This window comes from Aricia agestis, chromosome 7, assembly GCF_905147365.1.
Source record: "Aricia agestis chromosome 7, ilAriAges1.1, whole genome shotgun sequence".
Taxonomy (NCBI): Eukaryota; Metazoa; Arthropoda; class Insecta; order Lepidoptera; family Lycaenidae; genus Aricia; species Aricia agestis.
Window position 1 is genome coordinate 7571318 of NC_056412.1, and position 18081 is coordinate 7589398.

At 37.1% G+C, this 18081-nt stretch overlaps 2 protein-coding genes across 5 annotated transcripts; both read right to left on the reverse strand.

Annotated features, from left to right (window-relative positions):
- Positions 1-1357: 1357 nt before the first annotated feature.
- On the reverse strand, positions 1358-3005 carry LOC121729054. The gene is made up of 2 exons (XM_042117441.1): positions 2487-3005; positions 1358-2017 (listed from the first exon to the last, which is right to left on the reverse strand). The coding sequence occupies exons 1-2, from the start codon at positions 3000-3002 to the stop codon at positions 1358-1360; spliced, it is 1176 nt and encodes a 391-aa protein (XP_041973375.1). The 5' UTR covers positions 3003-3005.
- A 3060-nt stretch (positions 3006-6065) lies between these two features.
- On the reverse strand, positions 6066-17423 carry LOC121728536 (histidine--tRNA ligase, cytoplasmic). Of its 4 annotated transcripts, XM_042116689.1 has the most exons (11): positions 17123-17423; positions 16738-17016; positions 16122-16334; positions 15582-15803; positions 11986-12093; positions 11510-11608; positions 7955-8249; positions 7241-7341; positions 6671-6853; positions 6163-6404; positions 6088-6109 (listed from the first exon to the last, which is right to left on the reverse strand). In XM_042116689.1, the coding sequence occupies exons 1-10, from the start codon at positions 17213-17215 to the stop codon at positions 6168-6170; spliced, it is 1830 nt and encodes a 609-aa protein (XP_041972623.1). In that variant the 5' UTR covers positions 17216-17423; the 3' UTR covers positions 6088-6109; positions 6163-6167. The 4 variants fall into 4 exon arrangements, with proteins under 4 accessions (XP_041972622.1, XP_041972626.1, XP_041972625.1 ...); XM_042116688.1 differs by having other exon boundaries at positions 6066-6404; XM_042116692.1 differs by lacking the exon at positions 16738-17016 and adding an exon at positions 16405-16536 and having other exon boundaries at positions 6066-6404; positions 17123-17211.
- Positions 17424-18081: the final 658 nt, after the last annotated feature.

Genomic DNA, 18081 nt, shown 5'->3' on the forward strand with positions numbered 1-18081 from the left:
ACATTTTTGTTTTAATCAATATACCTAGATTCACGTAGGCACTTGAAATATTCACAATATACTAAATAGTATTTGTACTTTAGTAATGAATAAAAGATAAAAATAAATCTATTTTTGCTCTTAAATGGCACGGAACCTTCGTGCGCGAATCCGACTCGCACTTGGCCGATTTTAATAAATTATTATAACTTATGAGTTTTGTCGCAGATATATCGATGCGAAATCGCAGTTTTGTGTGCAAATTTCATCTGATTCGTAAAGGGCCAATTAGCAACTTGCAGTCGTTTGGTGGGCTTTATATTTAACCCCCGACAAAAAAGAGGGGTGTTATAAGTTTGACGTGTCTGTCTGTCGGTCTGTCTGTCTGTCTGTCTGTGGCATCGTAGCATCCAAACGGGTGGACCGATTTTGATCTAGTTTTTTTTTGTTTGAAAGCTGACTTAACTGAGAGTGTTCTTAGCTATAGTTCATCATCATCAGCCTGCTCCGTGCTGAAAAATCGCGGTTTATCTGGTTGGTGAAGGGCCGATTAGCAACTTGCAGTCGTTTGGTGAACGAACGAACACACACACGAACTAGAATGCTTTATTGCATTCTAGTTCGTGACATTTATGAACATTTACACATTAATGGAAAATTGACCTGGTGCTGCAGCATCACCTGGTAATCAATAGGATATCCAACTCCTCACCAACATAGCAACATGGCTCACCGTGCTGAATGTGCAATCACGGAATTCAGGTGCGCCGTAATTAGCTTAGCCTAACTGTATTACAAAGCATTTAGGTCAGTCGTGTCTATGGAATATCGATTCCAGTAAATTCCCTGCAAGAGACCCCGATTTGCACGCATCCGTCACGGTTCGGTGCCGTCCGCCGTGACGCGCCATATTGAAATGTCGACTGACCGGCACCTTCGCATACCAAGTCTCAAAGCTAATTTTATTTGAGTTGCACGCCTCGCTACGTTTCGGGATATTCAATATTCAGTGATATTGAGTTCGGATATTCTCGCATGCGTGATGCGTCACTTCCCAAGTGTAGTAAAGGGTAAAAATAAAACTTTTATTTACTCACCATTAAAGGAATATTGTAGAATTGTAAGTGGTGAGCTCTACACTACAACTAGCAAACTCGATGCCTTTTTTATTATCTACGTGTATTATGTTATAAAGGTTGTAAATAATAAAATTGCATTTTAATACCTAATGTATTATAAAATATTACTAACTTGGCGGGCATTTTTCTACAGTAAAATTCCTCCTTACGTAAAATTTACCTTAATCCTAAATCATTTTTGCATTTTTTTCACTTTGTGGCCTTCATCTTAGGTATCGCGTACACTAAAACTTAGCTATTTACTGGCGCTTGTAGTTGTAGACTAATTTATTAATTTGGCTGGCCTGGGCAGTGCGCGCGGGGGCGCTGTAGTAGGTGTCGTCGTAGCTGGCGTACCGGCGGGCGCTCGGCTGGAAGTCCAGCTGCAGGTGGTCCCCGCCCTGCCGCAGCTGACCCTCGTCCGGGCCCGAGTACCGCGGGTCCTCGTAAATGGTGATGGTCTGCTTGCGGTGCGCGACGACCGGCGCGTCCCGCGGCACCTCAGCGACGGGCGTGTCGCGCGACTCGCCGTAGCGGTACCCGTAGCCGTGGTCGGGCCCGTGCCCGTACCCGTCGTGGCGAACGCCGTGGTCGTCGTAGTGGCCCGGCCCGCCGTAGTCCCAGCCGCGGCGGTCCCACTGCGGGCGGTCCCAGCCCCGGCGCTCGTCCCAGCGCTGCCAGTCCCACCCCGGGTCCCGGTGCACGTGCGGCTCGCTGTACTCGTGTCGCTCGCGCACGTTACCGCGGTCGCGGTAGTCGCGGCCGGCCCGGTACCGGTCGTGCAGCTCGGAGTTGTCGAGGTAGTGCTTGCGGCCGTAGTCCTTGTGCGCGACGCGCTTCACGCCGTTGTCGCCGTAGCGGCTGTGGCCGCCGCCGTGGTAGTTGTCGCGCAGGTACTCCTGCCCGTTGTTGTGCGACCCCTGGGAGTGGTGGTGATACAATTAACATTGGCAATAGTTAATTTCTGATTACCCATCAGCAATAATTAAATAATCGTATTTGTTAAAAAAAGGTGATTTCATGGAATAGCAATCGTCTGCGTTCATGAAAAAAAATACATGACCGTGCTAGTTGGCACCGCGGACGACGGCGCGCAGCGTAAACACTGGCTGTCGGGCTAACGCTATACTTTGCTACTGCTAATTTATTACATGAGAAATAGAGTTGCTATCTCGAATTATAATAACTAATAAGTACTTATTTTGTTATGTTAATTGATATACTTATAATTAATAGTTAAAAGACGCGACGTAATGAAAATAAAGTAGCCGTTCACAAAATACAGTAATGTAAATCCAATTAGCAAATAGCATAGTAATAGCATGCTAATACATAAGAATTAGCATGCTAACGAAACTTTTGAAAAATAGCATTTGTTCCCATGGCTACCTGGTAGTTGCGGCCGTAGTGGTTGTCGTGGTTGTTGAGCTTGCTGTTGTACCCCGCCTGGTCGCCCTCGTCGTTGAAGTCGTCGAAGAACGTGCTCTTGTTGGACGACTCGTCCTTGTGGTAGGAGTTCTGGAAGCCCTGCTTGTGGTGGCCCTTCTTGTGGCCGCGCTTGAAGCCAGTGGACTGGCTGTCCTCGGCCTTGTCCTGCTTGGTGGTGTACCCGCCGTGCGCGCCCTTGTCGGCCGTGACTTTGCTCTCGACGTCCTTCTTCAAATACTTGACGTCGTCACTACTCTTGGTGTTTTGGTGCGTGTGGGTGTCGTCCAGGCGGCTCTCGATGTGGTGGTCCTTCTCGCCCTTCTCCTTCTGCAGCTTAAAAGTCTCGTTCTCCTCGTTGTGCTCGATATCCTTGAGGTGCTCCTCGAGCGCATCTTTCAACACCGACGAGTACACGCTCGGACTCAGAAGGAAAATACAAAAAACTATTCGGTAGAATCTTCTCGATCGCACGTTCATTTCATTACAATTTAAACGGTGTTCGGGGGAGACGCGGACTCGGAAAGATCGGAAAGCTAATGAGTCGGCGATCGTCGTTATAAATAGTTTTATATCGGCGACGGGTAGGGTCGACTTCGCGGTGCGTTAGGGCACAATCGCAGGAACCGCAGGCAGACAATGCGCTGCTCCGACAAGGGCGCTGCGTCCGTGACATAACACCATTACAGTACTGAGGCCAGAACATGAATGGTGAACTACTCGAGGTTCCCAAATCCCAAGGTTCCATAAACTACCTTTTTGGACTCACCTAGTTTATATTTCAAAACGTTTCAAGAATGATTGGTGCGAATATCGTTCATAGTTATTCGTACCAATCAATAGTAAATTGTCTTATTCTTAGTATTGTAATTGCACTTTGTAATGAAACTTACTAGTAAAAAGGCCGCCATTGTGGTACGCTGTAGTTATAAGTTGATAATTGTTGTGGTTTTTTTTTTACTTCTTATGGCTGGTTTACACGTATTAAGTAGTAACTAAATTCTAATTGTCATCTAGTTTAGTACTTACTAAATTTTAACTTGCTACAAAATTTTTTGTTTATTACAATTTACATGCAATTAACAACTTAAAATTAAATAAAAATTTAGTTAACTACTTATCAACTTAATACGTGTTAACCAGCCATTAGTGTGTGCACAATAAATAATATTTATTACTTATTAGACACGCGGTAGAGTGTCAAGCCAAGTTCCAGCATAACAGAACTGGCGAGCAGCACCGTGTGTAATATTTATTATTTAAAAAAAATGTTCTGACACAAAATCCGTACCGTGTGCTTAAAATTTATAAGTCGTAACTGTTGTACTTTTTTTTCATTTTCATAATTGTTTTTGTTTAATTTTGTGCTCGCGTCGCTTAGTCTAAGTTGTTAAATGAATAGTTTCAGCTTTACAGCTATAATTTATAATAATTGTATTAAACTATAAAAGTCCCGCCTAGCTCAAAATGGTGCACCTAACCTAAACGGTGCAATTGTTACCATTAAACCTATCAATATACAAAAAATCAGCTGGTTAGGGTTCCGTTTTAGGGTTTCGTAGTCAACCAAGTTTTGTTGATTACAGAACCCTAAAACGAAACCCTAACCAGCTGATTTTTTGTATATTGAAAGGTCAATGGTGAGTAACATCGTCCTACAAATAGAACAATTTTAGGACTATCAAATCAATGTATGAAATCCTATCTTTTCGCAGATAAAAATGTTGTTCGTCTTATCAAAATGAAGCTACTCACAAAAAATTAGCTTGATAGTAATAAAAAAAATGTTCTAGGGAACCCTGACTATTAATATTTAATATCCAAAGTGATATTATGTTTAGCTTATTTTATTTTTATTGCTATATTTTATTTATAACATTTTAACGCTCAGGTATGTAACGTACATGAAGTAAAACTTAAAATTATTTTACAGTATAATATTTATTAAAAAAACGCACACAATATACAAATTATTATTATAATTACTTAAGTAGTACATCACAAAAAGAAAACATAGGCCTATGTTACATTCAGTGACCAATCAGAAATTAGAATGAGAGAACTATGATATATATCTCTCTTTCTATCTCATGTAAAGCGGTAGTTCCGTCGAATATAACATAGGACTAAAAACAGGAACAGAATTTAAAAAAGTTTTAAAATAGTATACTACTAAAATAAATTACTATTTGAAATAGTTATTAACTTATTGCTTCAAGCATGTTACTATAAATAAAAAGAGGATGAAATCAAATTAGCCGTAAGAAACAACAGCTAAGCAGTATCATCACAATAGAATAGTAAGTTGTATTAACAGGCTTTGAACAGATTCTTATTATTTCGGGACTTTAAGACCGCAATACTTCGCAATTTTGTTTTTGCGACTTAATCAATTTTGTCAACTTGAACTCCTATTACCAATGAAATGAAACAATATTAAATTTATTTGTTAGCTAAATTAAAATATTATAATAAATCTTAATTCTTTGTAACTAACCTGCAACGACGAGTTAGTTAAATAAATAAATTGTTTCTAATAAGCTATTAGAAATGCAATTTTAACATACAATTCCGGTATAAATGCTTTTTAACCGACTTCCAAAAAGGAGGAGGTTCTATGTTCGGCTGTGGATATAATTTTTTTAGTACACTTATCATAACCACGGTAGAAATACGAAAGAATAGAAAGATTTACTGACAGTTTTCTTCTATCGATCTGTCGCTTTGTCTATTTTGCTGTAAGAAACCATTTCTAAAGTGGACATGCTAAGCATTTAGTTCTAAGAGAGCAATTTACAAAATATGAATCAAAAATATTCTGTAATGTTTCTCTGATATTTTCAGATAGAAAAAGCTGAATTTGGCAATCTAATGTACGGTATATTGAACAACAAATAATTTCAGACCTTTGATTATCTAGTATCACTATTATTTTATAACTATCCTTTATTTAAACTTATACATATATTTTGTTTGGAAAAACGCTGAAAAGCTTTCGATATTTTCATAACGAATAATTTGAAAACCATCTCATATCTCCAGAAATATTTTACAAACCACAATAGTTCAAACCAATGCGTAAACGAAATATCAACATGTATTTACAGAAATGTTTATGTATGTACTATCAGAGAAGTTGATTCCTATGCAAATCGGGGACCTAAGTGTTTGGTTGCATTACGTCAAACCCAGCTGACAGATCACAATATTCATTTACGGCGGTTCCCAATATTCGATCTATCTCTGGTTTTGCCCTACTAGAGATTGGAATAGCTCACATTAGACATTAGAGACATATATTTTATGTCAATTGTGAGCTATTACTATCTCTAGTAGGGCAAAACCAGAGATAGATCAAATATTGGGAACGGCCGTTAGGGTCGATTTTTCAATCGTCAGATAACTTTTACCTAAAGAATAAATAAGACACTTTGACATTTTTTTCATAATATAAAGTCTGTCAAAACGCCAAATTTATTCCAGTGATAAAATTTATCTGACGATTGAAAAATCAGCCCTGAATTGACATACCTATTCGACCAAATAACGTTGGTCTGTTAATTGCATAGGAATCAACTTCCTCGATGGTACTTAAACCGAAAATTTTGAGACACCGCATTGACACCAAATACATATTTTTGTACACTATTTAGCGGGGCCGTTTATTTGTTTGATATTCATAGACGCGAGTCTCGTTTGTAATTCATCTACGAGGCTTTCCCTCGGTACCTCGTCCTCTTGTCTAGTGACGATGTTGCGGATTTTAACAAGACCTCTCTTCAGTTCAGACTCCCCGAGCACCACGGCCAGAGGAATACGGTTCTCCTCGCAGTGCTGCAACTGATTCAACATCTTTGGATTCTTCTTGTAGGAATGCTCGGTCTGCAATGAAAATCGGTTGCTCAAAACTATAAACATTTTACATTGTGTAAGATACAGTTCTAGGCTAAGCACAACATTAAGATCGCTCGAAAATAAAGAAGCGCAGTTCAATTTTCAGGTCTCATTTACGGAGAGATGTGTGAGCTGGCGCGCGCACGTGGATACGTTATCATAGCGTCACGCAATCCGATGTGTAGTTATTGTATGTAACCCCCCCCCCCCCCCCCCCTACCTACAAGTCTAGGATTTTGTTAATTCAAAATTACCTTAATACCGGCGTTCCAGAGCTCAGCGCAGACGCGCAGCCTCTCCTCGAGGAAGTTCTTCTGTGCGGTGGCGACGTACACGTCGACGTCGCTCGTCCGCACGCTGATGTCGCCCGCCGCCAGCTTCGCCTCCAAGACCGAGAAGATGCGTTCCACGCCAATACTCACACCCACACACGGCACCTGCAAGCGTAGTACCTTAGTGTGACGTACTTTATACATGGTCCCATAAACTACTATCAGGGAGGTTGATTCATAGGCAGATGGCGGACCAAGGACCAACGTAATTTGGTCTGTTTATGTCGAACCCAGCCGACAGATCACGCCTAATATTGAATTGATATAACCCAACCAAATGACGTAGGCGGTAGGTTCGTCATCTGGCAATGAATCATTTTTTCGATGGTACGTCCCCCGATTTTCATGATGTTTAGACCCGGCTGAACCGATTTGGCTATTTTAGCTTTGAAATATTTGTGGAAGTCCAGAGCAGGTTTTAAAGGTAATAAAAATTAAGAGTTATTTTTTCAAAGTTTACCGGGTCATCAAGTTATAATATATAAAACTGACCTGTTTGTGTTTGGAGTCGAACATGCCGACGAGGTTGTCGTAGCGGCCGCCGCCGGCGATCGACCCCACCGTCTGCTCCTCCTTGCCGATTTTTATTGGCTCTGAAATATAAAAGTACACATACGTATGAAAACCTGTACATTATATCATTTTTATGAGATAGATGACGCCCGCAAATCCGTTACACCAAAACTCGTTTATTACACGGGAACCGTACATTTTAACGGGATAAATAGTATCCTTTGTCCTCTCCCGGGATTCAAAGTATCTTTATACCAAATTTCAGCTAAATCGGTTCAGCAGTTTAAGCGTGAAGAGGAAACAGACAGACACTTTCGCATTTATAATATTAGTAAAAATATGGATATTTGTTCATATCCAGTTAACATCATAGGGGTCATGGCTTTTAAAAAATTCCTTATTCCCGAAACTGATATCAAACTCATATCAGATTTTTGACACTTAAGACATCTAAAATATGAAGAAATAGAATGTTTAAAGTGTCAAAAATCTGATATCAGATTGATATGTGCTGCTGTATGTCCCGAAACTGATATCAAACTCATATCAGATTTTTGACACTTAAGACATCTAAAATATGAAGAAATAGAATGTTTAAAGTGTCAAAAATCTGATATCAGATTGATATGTGCTGCTGTATGTCTTATATCTTTTCTCGCAAGCAAAGATGTTATGATTAAACTCAACACTCACGCGTCAAAACGGCTTCGTATATAACACCGGTGTAGTAATCCAGTCCGCGCGCCAAGCTCAAGTCGAACAGGATCTTGTCTTTAATCCCTAGTATTTCGCAGTACTTGAGCAGCAACATGATGCCCTCTAGACCTTCTATAGCGCTCTTCGACTTGGCGAGTTTTTCGTCTTTCATCAGCTTCTCAGCCAAGTCTATACCGCCGTTGAGCCTGACGTACTCGCCGATTCTGTCCGCCGCTTCGGGTGTCACGCCTTTCTCGTTTATCATTTCCGTCCTCACTTCCTCCCATGTTGCCTGTAATGTGTTATATATGTCGTAGGATGATTTGATAAATTTTTCGCGAAAATTCTAGGGATTTCGCGAAAACACGGATTTATCAAATCATCCTACGACGTATACACATTTTAATACACACCTTCTGCTTTTTGTGCAGTAGAAATGTAAATGACACAATTTTAGACGATATTGGCGAAATACAAAAAATATTTTTTCCACATGTGGTACTGCACACTGCAAAGTGTGCACTTGTGCAGGCCAATCACCAAAAAGTACAAGTAAATAGTTTTAGTAACTATAATCCTAGTCGGATATTTTTGATACCCCTCACGAAATCGTCAAAAATTTCTTATTACTCGTTTACTTTATGTCCCCTACGTATAGAGGGCGCTGTAGCCATTTTAACGGGTTGTCTTGTAGATAGCGGACGATCTCGAGAGGCTTCCAACGACACTTTATATTATGTCTAATTAATTTATATGTCAAATGTTAACTGTTTGGGTGGGTTGCACCAACTTACTTTAACTATAACTACAATGCAATGTCGCGCCGAGTGAGAGCTCTTATGTAATGTGCTTACACACTATAAAATCACTCCTGCGCAGCTAGACTGGTTTCAATAACCATCACGGAAACCGGTATACGAAGAGGAGATTATCTATCTGTATAAATGAATTTTCATCGTTGTTAGTCTCGCTAAAACTCGAACACAACTTCGATTTGACTAATTTTATTTTATTTTTCTTGAAATATTCATAGAAGCCCCGTGGGCTGAGGTGAAGTGAGAAAATATGAAAAAATCGCGAGTAAAATCTTAAAACGATGATTTCATTTTCCGAAGTGATACAAAGTTAACTGAGTTATCTACCTAATATATAAAATTCTCGTGTCACAGTGTTGGTTCGTGAACTCCTCCGAAACGGCTCAACCGATTTTTATCTACTTTTATATTGATACTAGAAATAATTTATATGACAAAACAACGATTGCCGGGTCAGCTAGTTTATGTATAAAATATGAAAATTGCGCCGACAGATGGCATTTCCCGTTAGAACGTGTTCGGAGTACTTCCTATTCGCAAACTAGGCCATGAATCATTACACAACCTTGGTAAACAAATCGTGCATTCATTAGGCGAAACGCTAATACCTGTTTTATGTTATATAAACATAATATTATATTTGTATAATGTGATTTAATGTAGACAAGGTCTAGTTCGCCGTTTAGAAATAGGGGTCTCGTAAAAAATAATTGTACGGTCAATTATACGTTATAAATTATAATCATTACTGCATAAAAAAGACGTTCTTGTTATCACTATTTTAAGTAAAGTTTAAAAACTTCATTTTATTACTGGTTTTAATTAGAATTTTTATTTCGGTTTCTTTGTTTTATTTACTAAAGCCTATAATAAAATAAAAATAAAACCGAAATCACAAATTATATTAAATAATTATTTACTATAATTTTATATTTGTCAATTAATTTATACGATTTTATAATATTATTATACTCTTTCTATCATTCATATTACATTTTGCGATCCATTTCACCTTCGTAATTCGATCGGTTCACTTATCTCCAAGTAGCAACCTTGCAGCCTTGGGATATAGACAGTCTGTGCAAAAAGGTTGCACAATTTACCTTGTAGAGTTCAACTGTTGATCAATGCTCGACTATTAGAAACTTTAGATAGTGCCGAATTACATAACTACTTTGTCTAACGTCCAATGGTCGACATAAAATAAACTATTCACCGAGCAGTTAAGCCTTGCGACAACTAATTTACATAAATTGATATGGAAGCCGGAAATAATAATAATTTTGACAATGGATAGTCTGTAGAACTTTATTACCAAAAAACCCATGGGTCAACCACAGGTATAATAGGCATGACGAATTTTTTTTTTCTTGTTGGTAAGTGGAGGGCCATTCAAAAATAGAAATATCGGTGAAAAAATGACTTTGATAGCTTAAAAACTCTACAAGATATCCATATAAAATGTTACCTGTGACGTCACGCTTGGGTAGTTTGTTCGATAGAATGTTAAATATTGCGTTTATGAAAGTGGTTTCATAAGATTTTTTTTATAAAATGCATAACTTATCGAATGGTATACAAAAATTAAGGAATTTTATTTAAAAAAATCGACTTGAATAAATTTGAAGGCTCATAACAAAAAAAATACATAAGTTAAGAAGCTGAAATTTTGGAAATTGACCTTGTTGTCATCTCTATTGCTAAAATTAAATCTTTCTGTAATACTACATACGAGCACGGCCTGCCAAGATAAGGTCGAACTTGACTGGCCACACTCCCGCGTATCGAGATTAGCAATCGACTAGACATTACTGCCGCACTCAGAGGCGAATATTAATTACTTAACCGTGATTTAATAAATATTTTGAAATTAGCGCCACATATTATTATAATATGTGGCGCTAATTTCTTAATAATTTCTTATAATAATATTCGTCTGTGAGTGCGGCCGTTAGTTCTTTATTAGACTGGCCATAGACGGACCGCAAGTTGCAGTCGGGACCGACTACTCCAGAGCGGTTGCGTTGAAATTTGCACCGACCGCTCACGAACTGCTCGAGCGATCCGTGTATTGCGGATATGAACGGATATGAAAACTGCAGATCGCCGTGCGGCGACCGCATTTTGCAGTCGAAACCGCAAGATGCGGTCTGTCTATGGCCGGCCTTAAGGGGAGTCCACACCGCCGTTTTTCCATACAAACGCTGTTCCCTGTTTCCTCCCTGGATAATGCCGGTAGAGTTATGATTTTTTCCTGAATATCTATGGCCACTATTAGCATGTCCCTATGTTATCTTTTTTTTCATAATTTTATTATTAAAAAAGATAAGAACGTCCAAAAACCCAAAAAAACGGCAAGATTTTCCTCTGTGTTCAAACACCCAGAAAACAAAACTGGCTAAAATATACAAAAAAAGTAAAACATAGGAACACAGCTCTAGCCTTGCTTTAATTCTTAATGAAAAAAGTACTTAAATCGGTTAAGTTTTGGAGAAGGAATCAGCGGACAACGAATCGAAGATTTTCTGTTCTTTTATTAGAACTTTTGTCGTGTTGTCTCTATCGCGCTCTGCGTGGGGAGACTTGAGATTGGTGAGAGAGCAATACATTTTCAAATACCTATTTTCAATTTCTCTCGCCCCTGGTGTATCCTCTTAAAGTCGGATTCGGCATACCTTGTCTAATTTTTTTTTTAAGCTATGGATTTCCGCAAAGTAACACCTGATTCTATCTATACCTTGTCTAGTTTGTCGACAGTGGAACACGTGGAGCGGAACTTGTCATCGGGCACACCGCACGCCTCGAACATGCCGTCCAGCAGCCGCCGGTGGTTCACCTGCAGACAATGCAATAATATTGTGCTATTCTCATGCCTCGAATCTCGCTTAGAGCGTCAGACTCGAGCGATAGACACCCTGCGCTCGAAACGACGAGTCATGAGAATATAATGCATTACATTTTTCTACTGGTTATTATCTCGAAATTACATATAATCGTGTAGGTATTCGCTTTCTTATTCTAAAGAAAAGGCGCTTTCAATTTCTTAAAAAGTGTATGTATGTTATCGATTACATGTCTACGATATCGCATCAATACAAACATCAATCACAATAATCGCATAAAATAGCGGGATCGGCTTCATTACGTTCGCTGAACAGTATTGTCGTCTCTTTCATCGCGCGAATTTTCTATAAGAAAGAAAAGGACCGAAACCTTTAGCACGTAGTTGCCGATGTCGATGACGTCTAGAATCTCAGTGACCACCTTGAGACACTCCGAGTCCGGCACCATGGGGTCGTACTGGCCAGCTATGTCGAAATCCTGAAAATAGAAGTTGCTGGGTTAGAAAATACGGTCGAAAACATCGAAAAGGAAAGGATTCTGTTTTCGACCTTATTCGCATTGGTATAAGTTCGAAATTGATGGTACCACCTCCGACATGGGTTTACTCTCACAAATGAGAACATAAAAATATTTTTCCAGCTGTGCGAATAAGACAGAGATATTAATTTAAGAATACCTATTAATTGAAAACCTTCTCATTCAAGTGAATCATCTTTTCTCCACATTTATACTAAATTATGATTTACAAATGAGAAATTGTGTCTCTGGCTGGCTACAAGATCTTAACGGTATAAAGAAGTTTGAAAGAAAGTAATTATCAGGATAGATAGGATAGTTTTTAATCACAGAAAAATGTACGATTCCCGCGCGATAACTGAATTTTGCGAGAAAACGGCGATGCAGACCAGATCTAGAAATAATATATACATTATACATACTATGTACTATTCTATCTTGATGTGAATGCATCTCTAAGTAGGTCAAAGTCAGACCACACCTACTGTTACGGTTTTTGCACGCGGTTCGGTTACCTATAATAGTAACACGTCTAACAATACGTTTTGAACGAGTTTAATTTGGATTTGAAAAACTGGGATACACAATGTATACTTACCAGTTTTTCAAATCTAAATTCTTTTTCCTTATTGTTTTTTTTTACTGAAATAGTTGTCTGCCACACTGGTTATATACTGAATAATACAAAAAATACAATTCTTTGTACCTATAATTAAAAAAAAGATGATTTGTTGGTTTGCACAAGGCCTGGAAAATACTAGACCGATTTCGATGAACTTTGGCAATGCTTTTGACGACGACGAGGAAGGACGTGAAATTATGTCGCCCTAAAATGTACGGTTCCGGTTAATTTCTTTCACGCGTTGCGACTTGAAAGATAAAAATAATAGGGCAATAGCTATAAGAAGTAAAAATATTTGCTACAAAAAAACAAGGCCATTATAATTGCAATAGGTCACAACTCACAGACAATGAACCCTAGATAAGCACTAAGCGTCTTGTAAAATAGTTGTTGTCAATTTACTAAAGCAATATGGCTTAATTGTATGTAATGTTTGTAGCAAAAAAGTTATAAATATGTGTTGAAATTACCATTTTTATAATAATACTAGCGACCCGCCCCGGCGTCGCACGGGTATAAAATATATATAGGCACTGAAAAAATTATTAAAATCGATAGCCTATGATCCTTCACGTGGTCTACTTCTAATCTGTGCCAAATAACATAAAAATCCAGTAGTTCGTGAGATAAGCTCTTTCAAATAATTTCCCCGTTTTTTCCACATTCGCCTATTAGTCTTAGCGTGATAAAAAATATATAGCCTTTCTCAATAAATGGGCTATCTAACACTGAAAGAATTTTTCAAATCGGACCAGTAGTTCCTGGGATAAGCGCGTTCAAGTTAGCCCTTTCAAATAATTTTCCCCGTTTTTTTTCCACATTTTCCACTGTTTCTTCGCTCCTATTAGTTTTAGCTTCATAAAATATAGCATATAGCCTTCCTCGATAAATGGGCTATCTAACACTGAAAGAATCATCAAAATCCGTTACATAGTTTTAAAGCTTAAAGGGAACAAAGGAACATGAGGGAAAAAAGCGACTTTGTTTTATAATATGTTTATTGTATATAGATAGAAAAATATGTATATAAAAATAAAAAATATATTTTCCAGAAGTTCCAGTTATTTACATAAGTAATATTATTATATTATTATGATAAAATTTACTATTAATTAATTTAATTAAACTATGTATGTATCAATTGTGTGATATATGAGGTGAAATCTGTAAACCTACTCATTAAATTCTGCAATACCTGACCGAGTGGAGTGATTGATTGAGGTTAGATTGCTTCAGGCATTAATCTTATAGGCTGACACTACACGGTCCTATTCTGTACACTGTTCAACAATGCACACTGCACAGTAAAATATGATTAATAAAGCAACATTATTTTTTGCTCAAAATTATGATCCTTAGCTGTCGAGTAGTATACGATCTCGTAATAATAGTAATATAAAATATGTTTTGCCTATTGAAAGGCAGCATTTCAAGAAAAAGATTTTCCAAACAAAATAAAATATTAAAGAGAAGATACTTACATGAGTATATTCTTATAATAATATAATATCTTCTTCTTTTATAGAGGATATAAGAGTATAAGTACATACTTATATGAGGCTTGTCATTAGCTATATGTTTATCTAAATTATAGTATTAGCTATTTAAGTTAGTAGTATGTAAGTAATCCTTCTGAATATAAAATAAAATATACACACACATGAGTATCCAAATAATCTAATTGCAATCTTGTAAGTATATGAAATAATAACTAACTATACTTATAGCAATATATAAACAGTAATTAAAAATTTAAATATCAATGCCAGTTTTCCAATTAAAAACACAAAACTTTAGTAAAATTCTTTAAAAAATCTAATTTACCGAATTTATTTTTAACTGACATCAATACCACAAGTTTTCTTGTTGAATGCAGTGCATCATCTTATTATTATGTAAAAAAAAGTGATCAATGTTATTACTTTTTTAAAATCACATACATATTTCTAATTAGTGTATGTGTTAACCGATTCAATGCGGCGCACGTTTTTGAAGACTTTCAGTCGTGGCGGCATACAATTTTCTTGTGACACGTGAGCCGTGTCATACGCCATAGACGTAGATGACACGGCTACCGTGTCACCCGCCACGTTCAAAAAGGTTTATTATTTTTCTTGGTTTTTACGTGTTTATTAACTTAATTTATTTAATTGAACCCAAACCATTGATGTTAACGGAAGGCTACATTGTTTTGAGTTGATTGCGAGTAGTTTTACTAAGTTTTAACCTGAAAATGGCAGGAAAGCTTTTTTTTTATTCGGGTGTTGCAAAACTTTGGTACTATGTTCACAACAGTGGTGGTCTGATGATGGGAACCATGAGGAAAAAAAATTATATGAACTAGCCAATTCCATACATAAAAACGAAGTTTTCTCGATATAATATTATATCAATTTTCGATAAATTTTATAAGCACGATAATTGGGTTTCAGTAATAAAGCTTATAGGTACAAGACTACTTTTAACCGCAGGGAAACGTTTTATTCCTATGGATAAGGAAGTTTGCGGAAACAGCTAGTTAGAAGACGCGGCTGCCTATAATCCGCAATGAATGCACCTTTTAAAAAAGGTTGACGGCCCCTACTTTTTTCAATTCACAGAATATTCAGAGGCAGAGCCTATAGGCTTGTTCTATGTGGAAAATTAAGATGATTTTGTTCAGAGTAGAACCTTCTAAACTCTAAAGTGTAATTTGAGGGAGACACAAGCATTTTTTTAATGACACGGCTCACGTGTCATACGCCACACGTTAAAAACATGTATGACACGGCTCCCGTGTCATCCGCACTGAATCGGTTAACGTATTAACAAATAAAGGTATACTCACACATTGATAAAATTCTCTATATCTTCCTCTTGTCATGGCAGGATTATCTCTTCTATAAACCTTTGCAATGTGATACCTTTTGAGGGTATTAATTTTATTCATAGCCAGATACCTCGCCAAGGGAACTGTTAAATCATATCTTAGTGACAAAATTTCTCCACCCTGGTCTTTCAAATCATATATTAACTTAGAATCTTCACCATATTTTCCAGTTAGAACATCCTAAAAATAAACATTTAGATTATTATATTATAAATGTGCAACATTTAGTCACATTGTCTATATCCGCAACAAAATTTTGAATGTACCAAGATAATTTGTAATTGACTTGCAATTTGTTATCACTTATTAAGAGACAAATCTATTCTCATTTTGTTAATCCTTCGATCACGGATTCTTGGAAATCTTTTGTTCTCGCGGCCACTGTGGCCGCTAGGGAATTAAAGTGTTAATATTATTTGACAATCAGAGCAATTAGAAAACAATAATTATTTAGTACCTCAACAGTAAGATTAGCAAAGGAGCAAAAAATAATCTTACCTTCAACTCAAAGACTGGAGTGTCTATGCACTCAGCTCCGTGTCTTTTAAAAACTGTAATAATTTTATCTAGAACATTGTTTCTTATTGTCATCTGTTGAGGGTTATAGTCCCTGGTTCCTTTTGCTGTTTTGAGGGTGAATTTTTGTGGCACTGCATTTTCTGCTCCTAATTGCGCCTTCAGAGCCAACAACTTCGATACTTCCTGTTGTATCTGTAAACATTAAACCACATTGAACATGATACCTACCACAGCCAAACTATTGCTAATGATTGGGAAGTACCTGTGATGTTGTACCAATACTTTTTGTGCAACTCCTTAAAGAACTAATCTTTTGCAACCAACGGAATGTGTAAGCTTTGTGCAGCATGCTTCAATATTTTATTTCTACCTCCAATATGATTACTTGTCACCACTGTTGAGAATTTATGCCCGGAAATAGAATAAAAGAAAAAAATTAGAATTTATTACAATGACATAGCACAAAAATTATTTAAGTGGTAACAAAGTAACCATATGAGGAGTTCAAATTTTAAAAAACTCATCAAACCACAGCAACCGAATGATGTCTAGGTACAAAGCTACATATATAGATGTTGTAACCATAAGGACCAACCTGTAAATTGATGTCTTTACTTTTAGCAACATAGTTGTCTGTCAAGTTTGTTGAACTATTTGATGAATCAGGTAAAGAGGATATCTCAGAATCACTGAAACTCCCCATATGGTACCACCATCTTTTTAAATAAACATATTTTGGTTTTAAATCACAATCTTTGATTTCTCTCAAAATTTGTACATCAGACTTACTAGGCTCATAGCCTCCTATATAACTATACTTGGACAAATATTCGTTAAGTCCTTGGAGATCCTGAGCTCTATGTTGACATTTATTCTACAAAATTAGATTCCATGATAATAAGCTGGCCACAGATATTGCATCATTTTATTAACCTATCAGGATTCACAAATCGAGTACCGCCAAGCAAAATTAATCTTACCTTTTCTTGGGACTCTTTTGCAGCTTTTAGGCTTCTTACAATGTCACCCTGTTCCTTGATTTTTGCCAATAGAGCTTCTTGACCCTCTGCCATTACTAACTTTTCATGAATTACACGTATCTCAAGAAAAACTAAACATACAATAGAACTACACTGAATACTGTTTCAAACCGAAGTAACAGCTTTAAAAGTACTACAGTGAATGTAAAATAATTGCAGGTTAACCTTTCCTTTCAACTCAGCAATCAGTTCACGAGCCTTTCCAAATCATTTCGTAATTTTAGTTTTTCATGACATCTGACATTTGACAGCTGTTTTTGTTTTTTTTTTTTTTCATATAATGGCACTTCGGCTATAACCATGGCCAGTGTCGAGTATAATATTATGGCGGGAAAACAATATTCTTTAATATATTTTTTTATATATTATCGTCAGGTCAGTCAGGTCCAAAGTCTAGTCAAAGTCTAAGTATAAAGTCAATACAATCAAGAAGTCAAGGCGGTCGATTCCGTTAAGTGGTAGGACTAATTTTAATTTTAACAATCATAACTAGATGGCGTAAGGATAGACACTTCTAGATTTTCTATTGGTTCCTCACCGATCTGAAATTATCTGCAGGTTGGCATCACTGACTACATATGGGTTGTGTTTCCAAAAAAAAATATCAGTGTACTGTCAAGTGTGACATAAATCAAAACATCTTAAACCCAATTGGCCTAAGCGATTAGGCCAGTACACTAGTAATAGTTTAGGAACACGTTGACATAATAAAAACTTGTCAAACTGAAACTTGACAACTGAAAGAGTTTTGGCGGGCATGTCACTTTCAAATCAAATAAATGCTTTCAAACTTCTTCTTCTTTTTATTGTTGGTGTGGTTTTTATTATTTTTTCCCAAATGGTGGTGTTTGGGTTTTTGAAATATAATTATTGGTAAAATATTAGCCATCAAATATCCG

Excerpts from the sequence above, each read along its gene's own strand:
- LOC121729054 (XM_042117441.1), bottom strand. The coding sequence starts at position 3,002 with ATGAACGTGCGATCGAGAAGATTCTACCGAATAGTTTTTTGTATTTTC. Across the intron at positions 2,018-2,486 it reads ACTACGGCCGCAACTACCAG|GGGTCGCACAACAACGGGCA; the intron begins GTAGCCATGGGA and ends CACCACTCCCAG.
- LOC121728536 (XM_042116688.1), bottom strand. The coding sequence starts at position 17,215 with ATGGCAGAGGGTCAAGAAGCTCTATTGGCAAAAATCAAGGAACAGGGT. Across the intron at positions 16,335-16,737 it reads GTAAAGACATCAATTTACAG|ATACAACAGGAAGTATCGAA; the intron begins GTTGGTCCTTAT and ends TAATGTTTACAG. Across the intron at positions 12,094-15,581 it reads ATAGAGAATTTTATCAATGT|GATTTCGACATAGCTGGCCA; the intron begins GTGAGTATACCT and ends TTCTATTTTCAG.